We start from the raw sequence: 19691 nt of genomic DNA, 5'->3' as shown, positions 1-19691 counted from the left end.
TCCCTCCCCCACCTCTGTAGTACGTGTGTGCGCCTGGAGCCACAAGCCTTCCAGAATGAGTTAGCGGGAACCTATCCCTCGAGAAGACGTGTCCAAAACGACCAATGGGATGGGTAGGTGGATGAGTACCTGTCTCTGCAGAGGTTGGGGTGGAATCCGTCACGCCCCCTTATCCACCCCCATTCCCAGCCTCAGTTGGCCCTTCCGTTCTCTTCCCCCGGTGGCACCCAAGATTCTCATCTCCTTAGTTCCATCCCGGGCCCAGGGTGAGTAGGGGCGAGGCTGGATTCTGATGACCTCACGGCTGCGTCTGGGAAAGCTTCCCCTGGAGGTCCGCAGCCGCTGGGTGCCAATATGTAAAGCAGCTAGCGGGGCGGGGCCTCCACACGATGCAAACGAGGGGGCGTGTCATCCCTGGGCTCCGCCTCCCACCCCCACAACTGGGGCCAGCGGTGCTGAGCGCAGCTGGACTAGCGGTGGCAGCGGGGCGAGTGACAGCCGCATCTCCGTGCGCGCTGCAGCCAGAGCAGCGCAGGGAAGAGCCCCGGCCCTGTGGCAGCAGCGGTCGCCTTTCCCGCTCCTCCCGGCCGCAGCCGGCGCCTCACACCTCGGGACACCCTTTGCGGGCTCCTCGTCCCGCGGGCAAGATGGCTGACCCGGCTGCGGGGACGCCGCCGGCGGAGGGCGAAGAGAGCACCGTGCGCTTTGCCCGCAAAGGCGCCCTCCGGCAGAAGAACGTGCACGAGGTGAAGAACCACAAATTCACCGCCCGCTTCTTCAAGCAGCCCACCTTCTGCAGTCACTGCACCGACTTCATTTGGTGAGGGCGCGCGGGGCGCCTTCTCGGTCCCGAGGGCAGCGCCGCGTGTGGGGACCCTCGGCGCCTCGGAGGGACAAGCAGCCTGGCCGACCCCGCGTCCCGGGTATCCCGCTTCCACCCTCCGACCTAGACTCCCTGGTGGCCAGCCTCTGCCAGGGCTGCGGACGGGTGGCTGCCGGGCGCCTGCTGCCCTTTCCCTCCCAGCTGCCTCTGTAGTGCCGAGGGGCCGCTTAGAGCGTGGGGTCTGTCTCTCCTCGGGGGTGCCCTCTTGCCCTGGGTTCCCTATCTCGTTACCTCCTTCTGGGCTGCAGGCGCCCGCACCCCCACCCCTCCTTTCCGGGAGCAGCGCCCTGGGTATCCTCTGTCTCCCTGTGGGCACCGGGCAACCTTTCCTTCTGTGTCTCCAGTGGCTGCGTCCTGTGCTTTCTCTCGTTGCACCTCCCTGATGGTCTGTGTTCCCCTCTCCACTTCCTAGACCTCCCCCTTAGATCCCTGCGGGTCTCTTTCTCCCTGCTGCCCTTCTAGGCATGGGGAAGCCTCTCTTCTTTCCCAAGCCCCTGGGAACACCGCCTCCGCTGGGGTTCTCTCATCCTAGCTCTCCTTCCGCCTTCATCTTTTCTCTTTCCCCAAGGGTACTCGGGCATCTTTGCGAGCAGGTCTTCCGCCTACCCTCCGCTCTGCCGCCCCACCACAGAAACGCCACCTGGTGGTCGCAGCCACCTGTCTTCTGTCTTCTGGGGGGAGGTGGGGGATACCACCAAGCTCCCCCTCCCCCTTCCCTCTTTTCCTCAAAGGCGGAAGACTCTTGGGCACCAGTCTGTGGCTGGGAGGTTGCACCTGGGTTAGAGGGGCAGGGGGAAGCGGGGCGGGTGTGTGTGTGTGACCCTGGTGGCTGGAGCCCTCCAGCTGCCTAACTTGCTTCCTTGTGCCTTTGCAGGGGCTTCGGGAAGCAAGGATTCCAGTGCCAAGGTAGGCTGTGGGGCTCTGGGGATGCCTTTTTTGGGAAGAGAAGATGAAAAGGACTTTTTAGAAGTGACCGAGTTAGGCAGAGTAAAGAAATCACATCTGTCAGAGTGACTTCCCAAGCTAGGATTCATCACCACAGAGGGGTCCTTTTAAGGGGTATATTTATATGAGGCAGATGATGTTCCATCCAGGAAAGGTGGGTGGAGCTGAGAGGCCTCACCTGCCAAGAAGTCCCCCCCACCCCACCCCAATCTCCCTTCCCAGCATCAGAAGATTTAAAATGGGTCTCTTGAACCTACCCTGCCTGGTCAGTCCTGCCTCTGGAGGACCCTTCCTCTCTAAATTTTGCCCACTTGCCCTTCCTCATATGACAGAGTGAGGTTCTGCCTCTTTTTCTGCCTCACGGAGGTCTCCACAGGTGACTGCCACCTCTGCAGATGGTGTAGGCCCATAGAATGGTGATGGTGGTTGTCCCTTGGGCCTCCTGAAAGAGGTGGTTCCCAATGGGATACCTCTCAGATCTTGGTTTAAATCACCCTTTCTATCTTCTGGCTAGATACGGAAGGACTCCAAGTGGGTCCTTGCATCTGGTTTGAGATTCTTGACCCAAGCCAGGAAGGCCCAACCTGGCAATGTCTTTTAATCATGTACAAGGTGGCCACAGTAGTCTCCGGTTGCAAATTTGATCTCCAGGGCCAAATCACCTGTAGCTGTGGTGAGCCCTTAGGGTGTCAAATATTTTTGAATTTATTATTTTATTTTAATATTTTTATTATATATTTTTCATTCTCATTTAGCTCCCTTATACTCCCCTGCCCCCCTCTCCAACATTTTTGAATTTAATGTCAACAGTTTTGAACTGGGAAATTTCACATACATGTCTGAATTTCTACCTTTAAGTGTGCTGAGAATTGGTCCTACTTTCTTGTAGGAACAATCAATTGGAATTGAGAGTGGCTGTTTGCCCAGAGGGTTGCACACTTACCACTTTGTCTCCATTGATCCCAACCATGCAGGCTTTACCCATTGCTGGCATCTGTAGGCATTTGAGTTGGTAATTTCTGGTTTGGAAGGTACCCCCCAACCCCCCTCCAAGTTTTAGGCTAGGTGTGGTTGAGTTTGGTGAGGAATGTCATGTTTCTGAGGTGTCCGAAGGGCACATTAACCACCCTGGTGAGCTGAGTTTACATCAGGAGAAGAAAACATTTAAGCATTAAAGAGCTAGAGATGTGACTTAGCCCTGACTGACAGTTTGGTTTTAGCACTTCTACCCTCCAGGAAAGAGTAAAGTTATCTCCATGAGTGTGAGTGTCATTGGCAGTTGCACAGAATGCTGTCTTCTGAGACTTGTGTCCTCTTACCTGAGATGTGGGAAAGGGCCAGCTTAGCTCCTGACCCCTGTAGACCCACCAAACCTCTCTGACAAGACTGCAACCCCAAGTTTCATGCATTGCATTGGGGGACTTCCTGAATCCCAGCAACTTAGGTACTGGTGCAAACAGTTGGGTTGTTTTCTAAAACTTTGACCCCTCAAGAAAATACCCATGGTGACTTGCTGCCAGAATGTGTAGAAGATCTCTGAGGTTACTGTTCATTACCATGAGTTGGTTTCTGTCTTTGTCTCATGCTGAAGTCAGTGGGTGACTGGAATATTTTTACTGCTACTGTCCTGGCCCACCTGTTCTGCAGTTATTAATCATTGGGAAGGCCGCTTTAGACTGTGCAGGTGATGACATATCTGAAGCAGGGTAAAATGATAGGAAGTTTCTGGTGTGGTGAGAGTGAAGCAGAGTTAAGGTTTCTAATGAAATATGGCTGCTTTTGAGTAGAAGTGCCTACTTCTAAATTTTCATTGCCTTTCTTTTTCTCCTCTCCCTGAGAAGGAATGTAGGCTAAAGGGCATGTGCACAGGCTGTCAGGCAGGTCCCTGTGAGTTTGAATCCCAGGCATGTTATTCAGCCTCTTTGTATCTTGGGTTCTTCATCTATAAAATGAGTCCAATAACAGTATCTACCTTAAAAAGTTGCTGAGTGGCTCAAAGTGGTTGCAATATATAAGATGCTTAACGCAGAGCTTAGGCATAGTAAGCACTTGTAAAATATTAGCTCTTATGGTTGTCCCCAAATGTCCCCAATGGTGGGGCAACCGGTGTGAGAGAAGACTGGCTCTGCAGGGGTTGTTTTGTTATGGAACCAGTTGCCAGCTAAGCGTCAGAATGCAGGTGTGAGCATCTGGTCATGATGTGTCACTGTTTTGGCAGTATATTCCATTTGGGCTGGAGACAGAAGAAGCCAGAGAGGGGCTGAGGCCAATGGAAGCTCCTGAAATTGAGATGCTTAGGATGGGGACATCCAGGAAGGGGGAAGATTATTCTCAGATATGCTCAGAGTTACCTGGGACTAATTTGCAAACCACAGAAGAGTTCTTTATCTTAGTATTTTTGGTACCATATATTTCCTCTTAAAGTCAACCTAATTAAAATGGGATCAACGATTTATAGAAAATGCATAAGATTTTATTCTCACCCAGAAGTCAGGGGTCCAGAGCCCAAGGCCCTAGGTTCCTTTCAATTTTCTGTTTCACCATCCCAGGAGTGACAATGATCTCATGGTACAAGAAGGATGCTGGACTATCCAGTCATCACATCCAATTTTAGTCAGCTGGAAGGAAAGGGTAAAGAAAAGCACTGTCACTATGGAAGTTGCCATAAAAGACTTTTGCCTCTTTGCTTTTAGCTAGAACTTAATGACATAACCACACCATGCTGCAGAGGAGTAGGTGTTAGTTTCAAGTAGCCATGTTCCCTACTAAAAGCAAGGGTGTGTGTGTGAGTGGGGTGTTCCATTTCAAAAGTAGAAGGGGAGAGAGGATACAGTCTCTTGTCATTCTTGGCACGGTGGTGTGTAGGATGATCACAAGGCAAGGAAACTACTGAGCCTCTGTGCTCCACTGTGCTGTCATGGAAACTGGGGATGCTGGGATGGGGTAAGAGCACAGACACCAAGTCCATAAACCATGGGGAATTATGGATTTCTGTATGATCAGGGGAGCTTAAGAACAGATTTTCTTGCTTTTGTACTGCGAGAGGACAGAACTCTGGATAGATTGCTACCTAATTTCTCCCTTTGTGTTTCCACTCTGTTTTTAGTTTAAGAAGTAGTTTAAGGATGTCTCTAGTGACAGGGGACTGAGGCTCAGAATCCTTATTATGAATCTGCTTTATTTCTGGAGTAGAAGTGAGACCCCTCAGATAAGCAAAGTAGAGTTCTCTCTAGGGCATTCTTTTTTTTTTTTTTTTTTCCTGTGTGTGAATTGCACACTTTACTTCTGCTTATGTTAAGTTGGTGATAACAGTTACATCATTACATTTAGCTTCAAGGGTGGTCAGGAAATAGAATGTTAATTGGTCAACTATTACTTAAACTCTATCACTGTATAAGAACAGGAGAATGGATTTTGCTAGGCTATTAGGAATCTCCCCTACAAATGGTAATACTAGAATTGACAGGACAAAAAATAAATTTTGGGGGTGGGTTCCAGAAAACTTTGGTATTTGTTATTCATAAATGACTTAATGTGGCTAATCTGATTTCAGAAAACTGAACTTCTATGCATTTTAATTATAAAACTTGTTCAGTTAGCCCTGAAAAATTTTTGTTCCAATTTAGGGTAGCTGACACAACATAATTCCCATCTCTCTCTCTCTCTCTCTCTCTCTCTCTCTCTCTCTCTCTCTCTCTCTCTCTTTTTACAAATTAACAGAGCTATATTACTTGCTCGTTGTTCATGTGTCTGGTTGGTTGGCTGTAGATTCCAAAGCACAAACACAAGGAGTTTTGCTTTGCTAAGTGTTAAAATGACGGCAGACTTAAGTGAATTTCTGAGCCATTCAAGTTGAGGTGTGATTATTTAATAGGAATTTATCAAATGTTGCTCATTGAAGATGAACCTTTTGATATTGGCTGCAATGAAATATTTTTGACTGGTCATTTTATGTTTTTCAAGTGTTTTGTTCAATCTTTTAAATTTTTGATTTATTTACTGTTTTTCTATCACAGTTGTTCCACTTTTCCCCCCATTGTTCCCCCCCACCCAGCCCACCCCTTTTCCCACAGCCAATCCGCACCTCATTGTACATGACCATGGGTTACTTATATTAGTTCCTTTACTAAACCCTACCCCTAATTAACCCCCGTCTCTCCCTCACCTCCTTTGCCCTGGTACTGTTAGTCTGTTCCTTGTTTACATGCCTCTGGTTCAATTTTGCTTGTTTGTTGGTGTTCTTCATTAGCTTCCTGTATTAGGTGATATCATATGGTATTTGTCTTTTGTTGCCTGGCTTATTTCACTAAGCATAATTCTCTCTAGTTCCATCCACGTTACTGCAGATGGCAGGAGTTTCTTATTTCTGCTGCATAGTATTCCGTTGTATAAATGTACCAACCAGTTTTTTGATCCACTCATCTACAGATGGGCACTTAGGCTGTTTCCAGCACTTGGCTATTGTAAATAGCACTGCTATGAACATAGGGGTACATGGTTCTTTTCCATTGGTGTTTCAGTATTCTTCGGGTATAATCCTAGCTGTGGAATCGCTGGTTCAAAAGACAGTTCCATTTTTAGTTTTTTGAGGAAATTCCATACTGTTTTTCATAGTGGCTGCACCAGTGTGCATTCCCACCAACTGTGCACTAGGGTTCCCATTTCTCCACGTCCTCGCCAGCACTTGTTGCTTGTTGATTTGTTGATGATGGCCATTCTGACTGGTGTGAGGTGGTATCTCATTGTGGTTTTTATTTACATCTCCCTGATGACTAGTGATGTTGAGCATTCTTTCATATGCCTTTGGACCCTCTGTATGTCCTTTCTGGAGAAGTGTTTGTTCAGTTCCTTTGCCCACTTTTAAATTGGGTTGTCTGTCTTCTTGGTGTTGAGATGTGTATGTTTTTAATATGTTTTGGAGATCAATCCCTTGTCTGAGGTATCATTGGCAAATATGTTTTCTCATATGGTTGGTTCCCTTTTCATCTTGCTGATGTTTTCTTTTTCTGAGCAGAAACTCTTTAGTTTGATGTAGTCCCATTTGTTTTTTTTTTCCTTTATTTCCGTTGCTTTAGGAGATGTATCCGTGAAAATATTCCTACTTGGGATATCTGAAATTGTCCTGCCAATGTTTTCCTCTAGGACTTACATGGTGTCACGGCTTACATTTAAGTCTTTGATCCATTTTGAGTTTATTCTGGTGTGTGGTGTAAGTTGGTGGTCTAGTTTCATTTTCTTGCATGTCCCTGTCCAGTTCTCCCAGCACCATTTGTTGAAAAGGCTCTTCTCACTCCATTTTATGTTCCTTCCCCCTTTGTCAAATGTTAGTTGACCTTATAGGCCTGGGTTTATTTCTGGACTCTCTATTCTGTTCCATTGTTCTATATGTCTGTTCTTATGCCAGTACCAGGCTGTTTTGATTACAGTGGCTTTGTAGTATAGCTTGATACCAGGTATTGTGATTTGTCCTGTTGCGTTCTTCTGTATCAAAATTGCTGTGGCTATTTTTTTTTTTTTTTTTTTTTGTTCCATATAAATGTTTGAAGTATTTGTTCTAGGTCTGTGAAATATGCTACTAGTATTTTAATAGGGATTGTGTTGAATCTATAAATTGCTTTGGGTATTATGGACATTTTAATTATGTTGATTTTTCCCATCCATGAACATGGTATATGCTTCCATTTATTTATATCTTCCTTAATTTCTTTCTTCAGTGTTATGTAGTTCTTAGGGCATTCTTTAGAGGAGCCTAGAAGATGAGCCTTTAGATGGAATTTGACTGTTACCCCAAGAAGTGTTTGCACTTTGGGGGAGAGGAAATTATTATTATTTTTTAATATGCTTTATCGATTATGCTGTTATAGTTGTTGCAATTTCTTTTCCCTCTACTCCCCTCCACCCAGTGACCCCCTCCCTCCAGTTGTCCCTCCCTTTTAGTCCATGTCCATTGGTTGTGCATATAGTTCTTCTCAACCTCTTCCTGTCTACTCCACTTCCTCCTACTATGCTTCTTAATTTCTGTACCATCTCTCTCCCTTACCCACATCCACCCTCCCTGCTGACCTCCCCACAAAATGTTCCTCATATCTATAATTCTTTTCCCACTCTCTTTGCCTACTTAGTTTGCCTTTGTTTTGGTTCCCTAGTTTCTGTTGTTAGTGGTTGTGATACAGTTTTCATTTTAATGTTTATAGTTTTGAACCTCTTTCTCTAAATAAGTCCCTTTAACATTTCATATAACAGTGATTTGGATCTGATTAACTCAGTTTTACTTTGTCCTGGAAACACTTTTTGTGCCCTTCTATTCTGAATGACAGCTTCGCTGGATAGAAAAATAGTGGTTGTAGGTTTTTGCTTTTCATTACTTTGAATATTTCTTGCCAGTCCCTTCTTGCCTGCAGAGTTTCTTTTGAGAAATCAGCTGATAGGTTTATTGGGACCCCTTTGTATGTGATTTTCTTCTTCTCTCTTGCTGCTTTTAAGATTCTCTCTTTATCCTTAATTTTTGACATTTTGATTATAATGTGTCTTGGTGTGGTTCTCCCTGGGTCCAGATTTTTTTGAACTCTCTGTGCTTCCTGGACCTGTAAGTCTATTTCCTTCCCCAAGTTTGGGAAGTTCTGCTTTATTATTTTTTCACATAATTTTTCAGTTTCTAGTTCTTCTTCTTCACCTCCTGGCAGCCCTATGATTTGGATGTTGGCCCGCTTATAGCTGTTCCATAAGTTTCTGAGCCTCTCCTCATTTTCCTCACTTTATTTCCTCTTTCTGCACTGGTTGTACTGTTTTTTTCCTTCCCTGTGTTCCGATTTGTTGATTTGATCCCTGGTTTTCTTTCCCTCACCACTAGTTTTGTATGTGTTTTTGTTCATTTCAGCAGGACTAGGCTTCATTCCTTCCCCGTCTTGTTTAAGATCTGCTGTTAGATTTGTAAGCATTTGTATAACCAAAGCTCTGAACTGTGCCTCAGAAAGATTTCCTATCTGCTGCTTCCTTAGGTTAGATATTTGCTGTCTGGTCAGCTGCGTGATTGGGATCTCCTGACAGTTTTGTGTTTATCTTTGCTTCCTGGGCGGGGCTGTCACTCCTCCTAAGCTGTAGGAGTGGAGCCCCATGGACTCGTCACTACTGGGTGACTCTTCTAACCACACTGTGGCCTTTTGTGTGGGGGTGGGGGTCCAAGTTAGATTCCTGCCATTCACTCGGCACTGAGAGACTGGGAGCCTTCTCCTCTGCGCCCACCCCCTCTGGGTCTCACAGTCCAAGGCAATGGGGGTCTGCCTTCCCGGGCGTTGGAATCGCAAGCTGACAGGTCTGGTCTGCTGCCAGCAGTGCCCTGCAAGTACTTCTTGCCTCCCCTTAAATATGGGTGTCTGTGCTTACCGCCATCCCACCACCGTCATTGCAGCTGCCGCTGCCAGCACAGCTTGACCTCTCTGCCCCGGCTTCGCAGCCTCCTACCTGTCCGGACAAGCACCACTTCTTTATAACTTCATACGTTGGACTTCCATCTATTTTCTGGAACTTCTGGTTGTCTCTAGTTTTGAGATAATTGTGTTCCTTCTTAGTTTTGGAGGGAGATGCAGCATGTCTGTCGACACCTCCATGTTCGCTGGAAGTCCTGGAAATTAATTTTTTTTAAAGTAAGTCTCTTCAGCCATGGCTGGTGTGGTTCAGTTGGTTTGAGTGTTGTCCCATAGTCTGAAATGTTGTGGGTTCTATCCCTAGACAGAGTGCATATGAGAAGGCAGATAATCAATGTTCTTCTTTCACATTGATGTTTCTCTCTTTCTCTCTCTCTTGAAGCAATGAAAAAAAAAAAGTCCTCGGGTGAGGACAGTAAAATAAAAACTAAAAAGGAAGTCACTTCAGTAGAAATAGGGAGGCAATAAAATATAGAGATTCAGTATTTGTAGCATGGGGTTGGAGTGAGATTGAACTGGGTTAAATCTCTGCTGTGCTACCTACTCATTGTGTGGCCTTGGGCAAATTATCCACCTATAGGGGTCTCAATTTTCTCATCTGTAACATGAGGCTAGTAACACCTACCTTATATGGTTATGGTTAGGAGTACTGAGGTGATGCAAGAGAAGTATTCACACAAAATGCTGATGACTCAAGTAAGATGATTATTATTACTTAATTAGCTGCAGGAAACCGTGGGACAAAGTTAATTCTGGAATTCATTAGATGACTCTACCGTTTTCGTATATGTAGATGGGTTTTCTCCTCAGATATGTTTCTTCATAAGCTTTGGGTAACACCAGGGAGTGCACAGTTCAGTGCCTATGCCCAGACAGCCAGGCTTGTTAAGAGTATCTTTTCTCGGGACTTCCGGCCAAGATGGAGGCTTAGACGGACACGCTAGGTCTCCCTCTACAACTATAGAGGAATACAACTACTTCAAAACAAAGGATAACTAGAAATTCCAGAAAATAAAACTACACGGAAGTCCAACATATGAAGTTATAAACCAGCGGTGCCATTTGGGCAGGTAAGAGTTAAAGAGGGCAGTGCTGTTTGCGGTCACACCCGGAGTGGCGGGCGGCGAGGAATCCCGGCTGCGCAAGCCCCTGGCGGTGCGCGACCCCGGCGAGGAATCCCAGCGGCCAAGCCCCTGGCGGTGCGCGACTCCGGCGCTGGGGAAAGCAGCCACCGCATCGCCTTGAACAGTGAGGCCCAGGGGGGGCGGGAGGACGGATCCCGGTCTCCTAGCTGAATAACTGTGTGAATCCATCTTGGACCCCCGCCCCCAAAGAAAGCACCACAGGGCTGCGAAATGGGTCGCGGACAGGCAGGCGCCGGTCGCTAATTTGTGACGCGTACACAGGCACTGCCCCCGACAGCCAGCCCAAGAAAACAAAACGCATCTGTCAAAATGAGGCAGGCAACTATAGAAATACTGGTAACACAACTCACCAGGCAGCAGATAGAGAACCTGACAGATGAACAGATAAGAAACCTGTCAGATGCTCAGTTCTGGGCCATTGTTATCAGGTGGCTTACAGAATTCACAAAAGAGCAGGAAAAAGATATGAAAGAAGCAAAAAACTTTCATAACGAAAGGAACAAAACCGCATACGAGACAGAAGGAAAGGAAATAAAATCCAGAGTTCATTTCAACAAACTGGAATATGGAGAAGGAACAAGCAGTCAACCAATGCAGCGAGAGGAAATGGGAAGCAACAATGAAAGGATCAGAAACCTCTGGGACAGTTATAAAAGGCCCAACATAAGAATCATTGGTTTGCCAGAGAATGAGGAAGATGAACTAGAACTTGAAAAATTGAGTGAAAATATAATAAAGGAGAACTTCCCAGACTTGGGGAAGGGAATAGACCTGCAGGTCCAGGAAGCAAGGAGAGTTCCCAAGAGACTGGACCCAGGGAGAACCACTCCAAGACACACTATAATCAAAATGTCAAAAATTAAAGATAAAGAGAGAATCTTAAAAGCAGCAAGAGAGAAGAAAAGAATTATGTACAAAGGGGTCCCAATTAGACTATCAGCTGACTTCTCAAGGGAAACCCTACAGGCAAGAAGAGACTGGCAAGAAATATTCAAAGTAATGAAAATCCAAAACCTACAACCACGAATACTCTATCCAGCGAAATTGTCATTCAGAATAGAAGGACAGAGAAAGTGTTTCCAGGACAAAATAAAACTGAAAGAGTTCATTAGATCCAAACCACTGTTATATGAGATGTTAAAGGGACTGGTCTAAAAAAAAACAGAAGCTAGGGAGATGAAACAAAGGCAAACTAAATAGGCAATGAGAGTGGAAGAGGAACTGTGGGTACGGGAAGCATATTGGGGGGAGGTCAACAGGGAGGGGGAATGGGGAAAGGGAGGGAGATGATATAGGAATTGGGGATCAAGGTAGGAGGGAATGGAATAGACGGAGAGAGGTTGGGAGGAACTGTATGCACAACTAATGGACATAATCTAAAAGGGGGGGACAACTGGAGGGAGGGGGGCCACCGGGTGGAGGGGAGCAGAGGGAAGGGAAATTGGCACAAATGTAATAATTTAATCAATAAAACACATTAAATCTGAAAAAAAAAAAAAAAAAAAAAAAAAAAAAAAAAAAGAGTATCTTTTCTCACCCCAGACCTTGTGAGAGAGATCTAAACTTGCCATGGACTGTATAGAAAAATCCAATGCACTAATTTTATGACTATGAAGACGATGATTATAATGAGTAATTCAGCCCTTCCCTTTTCTGTGCTGACTAGAAAACATGTTTTTAAGCCTTCTAATAGAAATTATTCCTAAAAAACCCCCAAATCTTCCATGAACCTAACCATTATTATTTCATCAACACCTACTCTGCAAGTTCATTTTCATCTGTAGTTAACACATACAGATTAGAATATGCACTTTTTAAAAAACATCCATTAAATATTAATTAAAGTTAATTTTATTTTTGGTATTGTTTTTTCTATGGACTATAATATGGTATCCTGCAAACTAGGTTGAATTTTCTCAGTAAATTCATAAAGAGGGCATGTGTGTGTATGTGTGCATGCAATCACCATATCAGGTTGCATGTTAGCGGAGCTTGCTTTAATAGTACTACTTCTCTCCCTTCCAGAAGCAGATTCTAGAGGCCTGTGAGTGAAACTCCACTCACCTTTTGGCTTATCCTGAATGTGTCCTGGGGGTTCTATGTGGATAAAAGACAGAGGCTTCTGGACTTTGTGTTTGATGGTTTTACTTTTTAATTTTTCCCACCTGAAGTGGGATTTCAGGCTCAAAGTCTCACTCAACTGAAATAAAAATCTGTAGGTGGGTTAATGTTGGGTCTTATAAATGAGGGCTGATTTGTTGGAGAGGCAACAGTAAATTAATTTAAAGCTGTAGAGTGCTCAGGGCAAGTCTGAAACTTTGTCACTGGGCAACAGACTTCCCTTCTAAGTAAATATGGAAAATATGACCTTTGAAAATCTAGTTGCTAAAACATAAGTTTCTTGGAAAGTTAACTTAAAATATATATATTGTTTCTGAGTACTAATAATACTCTGGTTACTACTCAGAACCTGCTACAGCATGTTTTGATGTATATGAGTCAATAGAAAAAAGATATAGAGAAGGTAATTGGTCAAAAGATAAACTGAAGGTTTGGAACTAACTTATCCCCATTCTTGCTGTCAGGGTTTCTTTCTTTCCTCTCTCTCTACCCCCCAACCTTGCAATGTGCACATACATTCTCATATGTAAATAGATCAACGTGTCACAGTTTTGAGAATAGGGATCTTCTCTGGATGCTTTTTAAAAAGTTACAGGTTGTTAAATTACTAAATACAATTTGAAATCCATTCTCTTCTTTTTTTTGACACTCAAGTCCAGTGAATTCTTGGGTGGGTAAGGAGATCACCTGAAAAGCTCATCATCTCTGGCTGATGCACTTAAAAGCTTTGTTTCTTATTATTTTGGCATTTGACATAATATCATGGATTATTTGACCTCACTCATCTAATCTCTCCATTGAAATTGTGTAACTCCATAGAGCGACTGTTAGCTTTCTTACAGAGTATATAAATTTCAGTGTTTACATATGGCATTTGGAGGTGTGATGGCTACTTGAAAATCTGATAGGAAATTTGTATATTTACCATATACATCTGTTTTTCATTCCTTCCTTCCTCCCTTCCTTCCTTCTTTCCCTCATTACACTCTATGAGTCAGGTACTGTTTTAGGTGGTGGGAATACAATGGTGAATGACATAGAGACAATCCTTATGGTCATAGAGTGTACAGTGTAATGGGGGGGCGGGAGACATGACATTCTACACATCATTGCACCAATATTTATTTCATGTTTGTTAAAGTACTTTGAAGGAAATGTACAGGGTGCTATGGGACTGCATAATGGGATGCTAAGCTACGTAATGGTTGAGGCAGAGTCAGGGAATTCTTTGGTCTGAGAATTAAAACAAAAACCAAACTTCCCATTCTCTGCAGTAACTAGGCAGCATCTTAGTTGTCAAGGAACCAGAGCTAAAAGTGCCCATATCCTGGGTAAAGATACGCAGCAGGGCTTATCTCTGACATCCTGAGGAGAAGCCCTGACTTGTTATCTGTGCCATCGTGGCAAGTAAGATGAACATTTAGTAGAATTACATAGTTACTTTAAGATGGTTTCTTTCCATTTGACTGAGAACTTCATCTCCTTTCAGCTAATAGCTCAGATCATGAGCTGACTTTCTTTTTGTTCTGGTGTTGCAGTTGAGGTGGCTGTTCTAAAGCAGAAAAATTAGACCATTTTAGAGGTGGAGGGTTGAGTCTAAGCTAATAGATTGAGAAAAAATGAAAAGAGAGCCAAAGCATTGCAGTGAAAGACACAGGATTACTCACATTGCCTCCCAACTCTTTCCTCACCTTGGCTCCAGGTTTGATATCTACAACTGTTCATTTGCAAGACAATTTAATGAAGTTTTATAATAAATGGCATTCATTACACACATATAGAGAAAGATTCTTTGTCAACTCTTTCTATCTCTCTGATTTCATCCAGGAGAAAGTCCCAGTTTGGCACTAAGATGTTTTTAAAATCTCTAACACATATATAGGCACTTAGTAAGTGTTCTATTTTATTATAAAGGAACTACAGGGAATTATGAGAACATAAAGCTATATTAGTTTCTACCTGTAAACCTCTTCTCCACCTTCCCTTTTACCTACTGTTGAGCCTGGTTCTCTTCAGTCTCTGGGCTTAATTTCATACTGACTATTCCTCCTTGTGAATAGGGAAGGAGAGTTCCGAGTCTTTATTGGAAATGTTTGGGGTTGGGAGGAATCTTGATGTTGCAGAGGACAGAAAGGCACAGCAACAGCAGGCTCTGGCAGGGTCTGGAGAAGATGGTAGCTTCTATTCAGGAGTGTCTATCTTTCTCTATTACTATTGTTATTGTTGCTGTTGTTGGTACCTTTTAGTTATCCTTTGTCTTGCTTGTTTGTGCTTCCCAGGTGTCTTGTTTTCTCTCAGCCCATATGCAGAAAGCCACCCTACTGAGTAGGAAGGGGACTTCAAACCCAGACTCTAAGGGTTCTGATCCCCTCCTGTTGAGTCTTGGCATTTCTTAGGTAGATGGAAATTAACTTAGCTCAACAATAACCATATTCTTGGGAGAAATTCTAGATTCCTTCTTCCTCCACCTTGCCACTGCCCAGTGAACAGACTGTGGGCTTCTAGATATGCAATATAAATTGGGCTTGAGAGTGCAGGTTCAAAAATCAAACTAATATGATTTCAAATATTAGCTCTCTCTCTTCATAACTCCATGACTTTGGGCTGGTAAAACATGATCCTGCCTTTATCCACCCATCCATCTATTCACCCACTCACCCACCAATCCATTCATCTATCCACCCAGCCATCCTTGTATTTATCCATCATCTATACATTTACCCATCCATCCACCCATCGATCCAGTCATCCATTTATCCATCTGTCTGTCATCCATCCACTTATTCATTTCCCTATTCATGTAGCTATCTGTCCATCTATTCATTTATTCAGTCAATATTGAGTGCCTGTGATGTATAAGGTACTGTACTAGACACTGGAACTACAACTATGAGCAGGACATAGACCCTGTCCTCATGCAACTTACATTCTTGTAGAAGGAGAACAACAATTAATAAATAACTTTGAAAAAATATATTGTATATTATCATGTTGCCATATGGGTTTTGAAGAAAAAAAATATAACACTGTCTTTGACCTTGGAGATCTCCCTGGTGTTTTGAGGGTAGATTAACACTTGGCTAATTAGTTCTGATGCATAAGTGAAAAGTGCTACACTGAAGGTGTAAAGTACTTTGGATGACATTCTTTCTCCTGGGAAGGTGGAAAAGATTCAGAAGAGGAGACTACATTTGGGAACAATCTTACCTCAGAAGTAGGAGTTCCCAGATTGACAATGGGGGCAGGGTTGGGGAGGGTGTTTCAGGCAGAGTGCAGCACAGGTTGAGACATGGAAGAGAGAGCAGGGCACATGCAGGGCACAGGAAGGAAGGGAGTGAGTGAGGGGCTGCTGGGAGCCGAACATCCTACCGTAGGCTTTAGGCCTTGTGAAGGCAGTTTAGTGACTAGAAAGTGACTAGTGACCAGTGGTTCTTGTCATTGCTTTAAAGTGAAATGTGTGTGGGTGAATTAAATGGTCAGATGTTTGAAAAAGGAGAGGATGAGATACATTTTAAAACAATAATTATAGTGAAATTCCAAGCTTGTGGGGTTGGAGGTCAGGTTGGAGAAACTGAAATGGCCATTTGGAAGCAGTGGGGAAGTGTTACCAGAGAATCTAGGGGCTCTTGCCATTTCCACACCATAAAGAGACATCTGGATTTTCCAATCCGTCATATTGTTGATGGTTCTATTTTGGGAAGTGGTTACTGGGCTGTATTTATGGTTCTGACAGTGGGGGAATCCTTAGATGCAGAGGGCCGTAGGACTTCTTCCTCCTTTGAAAGCAGTTTTCCCTCCTTTGCTTGCTCTCTGCTGCTGGCATGGATCCAGCACCTGGTTTTGTGCATGTGCTGCCATGCTTGGGAGGGTTTTTGCTTTGGAGACAGGAAGGTGTTGGTTTAAATTTTGGCTTCTTGTTATGGAACCTTGATCATGTTACTTAAACTCTCTGAGCTTCGTGTCTTCAGGGGTAAATGGCAATAATGAAGTAGCTTATTTATAGGGCACAGGTCAAATGTTTTCTTAGCACTCGACATAGATGGAACACTCAATAAACAGCATCCATTTCCATTACTCCTAGGGCTGGGCACTGCCTTGTCCTTACTGAGTTTATAATCTTATTGAGGAGGCAAGAGGAGTGCTCATGAATCAAGATGATGCAAGAACGAGAGTGCGTACATGTCGTGGTCAGGAGTGTTGGGTGCACCTCATCGTGGCTCTGATGGAGGAGTGCCTGGCTGGGGGCTGAGAGGTGGTTTGAACATGGGTGAGTGCAGTGATGTCCATGCAGTTGTTTCCTGGCATTCAGTGCTTTAATGTGTGAGAAACGTCAGAAAGTTGAATTGAAATCTGTGACAGCCCCATCTGCTGCCTCGTTCTGAAAAGATATTGATGGCATTTCAACTTTAAAAAGATTTCTTTTGATTCCCAGTCAGGGCACATGACTAGGTTGCACATCAGGTTCCCAGTTGGGGGCGCAAGTGAGAGGCAACCACACAGTGATGTTTCTCTCCCTCTCTTTCTCCTTTCCCCTCTCTCTGAAAATAAACAAACAAACAAATAAATTATTTTTAAAAAAGATTTCTGACCATTTCAACTTTTAAATTTAAAAATTTAATTTCTTCACCCTTTGGATGGAATGTTTATGCATTCTTTTGGGTTGAAGAAGAAGCTGGCAAGTAGTGTGGGTGAAGGTGGAGGGTGAGGTTGGCAGGGCACCTCTTGTCTTGTTGTGATGGTGGGAAAGCTCTTTATTTGAAGGTCTTCATTCTCTTCCTAACGGTGGGGATCATTTTTATAGTATAGGCAAATGAGAATTTTGATAGTTAGCTGGATTTTTTGTGTGTGTAGCAAAATGTATGGTTGGGGGTATTGATAATTCTATTTGGGCCAAAGAGTGCACTTAGAGAAGTAGCATTAGCATATGAAGTTATGAGGGACCTCCTATTTCAAGTAGATATCCTGGTGGCTGGCTTTCTGCTCCTCCCAGGATTAAATGCAGAATCCTTAACATGAATTACAAGTCTTTGCCTGATCTGGGCCCTCATGTGCCTCCCCTTATACCACCCTCCCATTCACTTTTCATCTTCTGCTTGAAGACCAACTAGTCTTCCTCAACCATGACACACATCTGCCTACTACAGAGCTTTGAACATGCTGTCTTCAGCATGAATTGCTCCTCCCTCTCCTCTCCTCCTGCCCTGCTCACCTCCTACTTACTCTTCAGAATTTAACTCAAATGGCACTTCCTCAGAGAGTCCTTCATTGATCTTCCAAATCAGGTTTCCCCTTTGTACAATCTCATAACCCCTTGTTATTTTTACATTTTCTAATTGTATAATTTTTTGAGTGTTTAGTGTCTATTTTCTTCACCAAAGTGTAAGTTTCATGAGAGTAAGGACCACATCTTTCTAATTTCCCATTGTTTCTGGAGTACCTACCTCCATATTTGGTCCATAATATGTACTTATAAATAGTAATACATTAATGAAAGTATAGGAGAGAAATGACTCAACAGGGGGACTCATTTGATTTGGGTTTTGGTACTACTTTCGTGACAGCTTTATCTGTGATTTTTATAAAGCGTATCACGTTCTAGTTTACAAGCTCTGATCATTTTTTGTTTTGTCTTCATGAGAGCCTATTGGGAAGTGATTTTCAGAAGGACATGAACACTGCAGTCTTAACGCTGGATAAAACCTCAGGCTCTGTCCAGTTTCTCTGTGAAGATCAGCAGTTTCTCCCCTGAAGTCCCTGCCTTTGTTCATCACAAACTCTGGTAGAGTGGAGTGAAAAGAATTTTCTTTAACGTCATATAAACTAGAAGCTACCTAAATGCCCACCAGCAATGGAGTGGTGGGTGTACAGCAATGAGAATGAACAAGGTACACAACACAGATGACTCTCCCAAACAACGTGAGCTAAAAACACCAGACACAAAAAGTATATTCTGTATGATTGCATGCACTTGAATTTGAAGTTCAGGAACTGGTGAAAGTCATATAGGTGATAGTGTTTAGGACCGTGATAACCCTTGAGGGGACTGGTGGGGACTAACAGGGGCTCCTGGGCTGGTAGCCATGTTCTGTTTCTTGATCTGGGTGCTGGTTACATGGTGTGTTCAGATTATAGTTCATTGAGCTCTATACATTGTGCCCACATTTCTGTTATGTATATTACACTTTACTGAAAATATTTTAAAAGCACAGAGGTTTAAAGCACTAAGGCTGAATCTGAGAAATGTCAGTTGGGATTTTCATTTTGCACACAGAAGTGAAATCTGTCTGGAGTCACCCAGTGAAGCATAGTGCCATGCACCTTCTTGGAAGACATCTCTTTCCTGTTCCAGTTTTGCCCATCAACTGAAAACTGTAGAACAAGAAAGCCAGGGCATTGTGACAGTTTCCCCCACCAATAATTAAGCTCTGTTAATACCTGGAAAACTTGAGCTCATAAGCTATGTTTAGGGCTTGCATTTTAAAAGTTCTGTATTGGTTAAAGAATCCATGAAAGCTGCTGTAACAGAAAAATCCTGACAACTCTGTGGCTTGGCAGAAAAGGATTTATTTCTTTCTCATGGCACAGAATCCTGCCAGTGACTGTGGTCAGGCAGTCTTCCACTCAGGTATCCAGGTTCCTCTCCATCAGGCTGCTGGGTGGAGCGTGTTGGGGGAACATGAAGAAGCACACTCATCTCACAACCACTACAGCCTGGGGTGGGGGGATGTATATCACTTCAGCTCTCATTCTTTAACCACAACTGAGGTACAGAGCCATGTCAACTGCGAGAGGTTCTGGGACATGTTTACCAGCTCTGTGATGGGAGGAAAAGAAAACAGGTATTAGTGAACCCAGTAAACCTTGATCTAGTCCCCAAAGCCATGGTTTTCTTTTACTTCCTTTGGGGTGGTGTATTCAATTTTATCTTTCACTTCAGTACAACTGAGATGTGAAACTCTAGACCCCTTTATCTTATCAAACATATGAGGGTATGTTTCAGGGGAGAAGATGGCTGTTTGTGTTACTAAGAAAGAAATAAAGAAGCTCTCTTCTTGCTCTTGCTATGAGAACAATCTGGTTCTTGTCAGAATTTTCAGTTTCCAACCAGTCAGAATTCTCACCTCTTCTGGTTGCTGGTTCACATTGTAAACACTTCTCTGAGTCAGGGATAGG

General features: G+C 43.8%; 1 protein-coding gene across 3 annotated transcripts in view; it reads left to right on the top strand.

The window, feature by feature from the left end:
* The first annotated feature begins 443 nt into the window (after positions 1-443).
* The window catches only part of PRKCB (protein kinase C beta), a 350360-nt gene continuing 331112 nt past the window's right edge, over positions 444-19691 (top strand). For all 3 annotated transcript variants that reach the window (XM_090277733.1, XM_090277732.1, XM_090277731.1), the window contains exons 1-2: positions 444-820; positions 1758-1789. In XM_090277733.1, the coding sequence (XP_090133859.1) occupies positions 648-820; positions 1758-1789 (205 nt within the window). In that variant the 5' untranslated portion in view covers positions 444-647. The remainder of the gene's footprint in view (positions 821-1757; positions 1790-19691) is intronic.

Source organism: Furipterus horrens, unplaced genomic scaffold (genome assembly GCF_987537825.1).
Source record: "Furipterus horrens unplaced genomic scaffold, mFurHor1.1.pri manual_scaffold_5, whole genome shotgun sequence".
NCBI classification, from domain to species: Eukaryota; Metazoa; Chordata; class Mammalia; order Chiroptera; family Furipteridae; genus Furipterus; species Furipterus horrens.
Note: the sequence above shows the minus strand (reverse complement) of the source record. Positions and strands in the feature narration are given on the sequence as shown.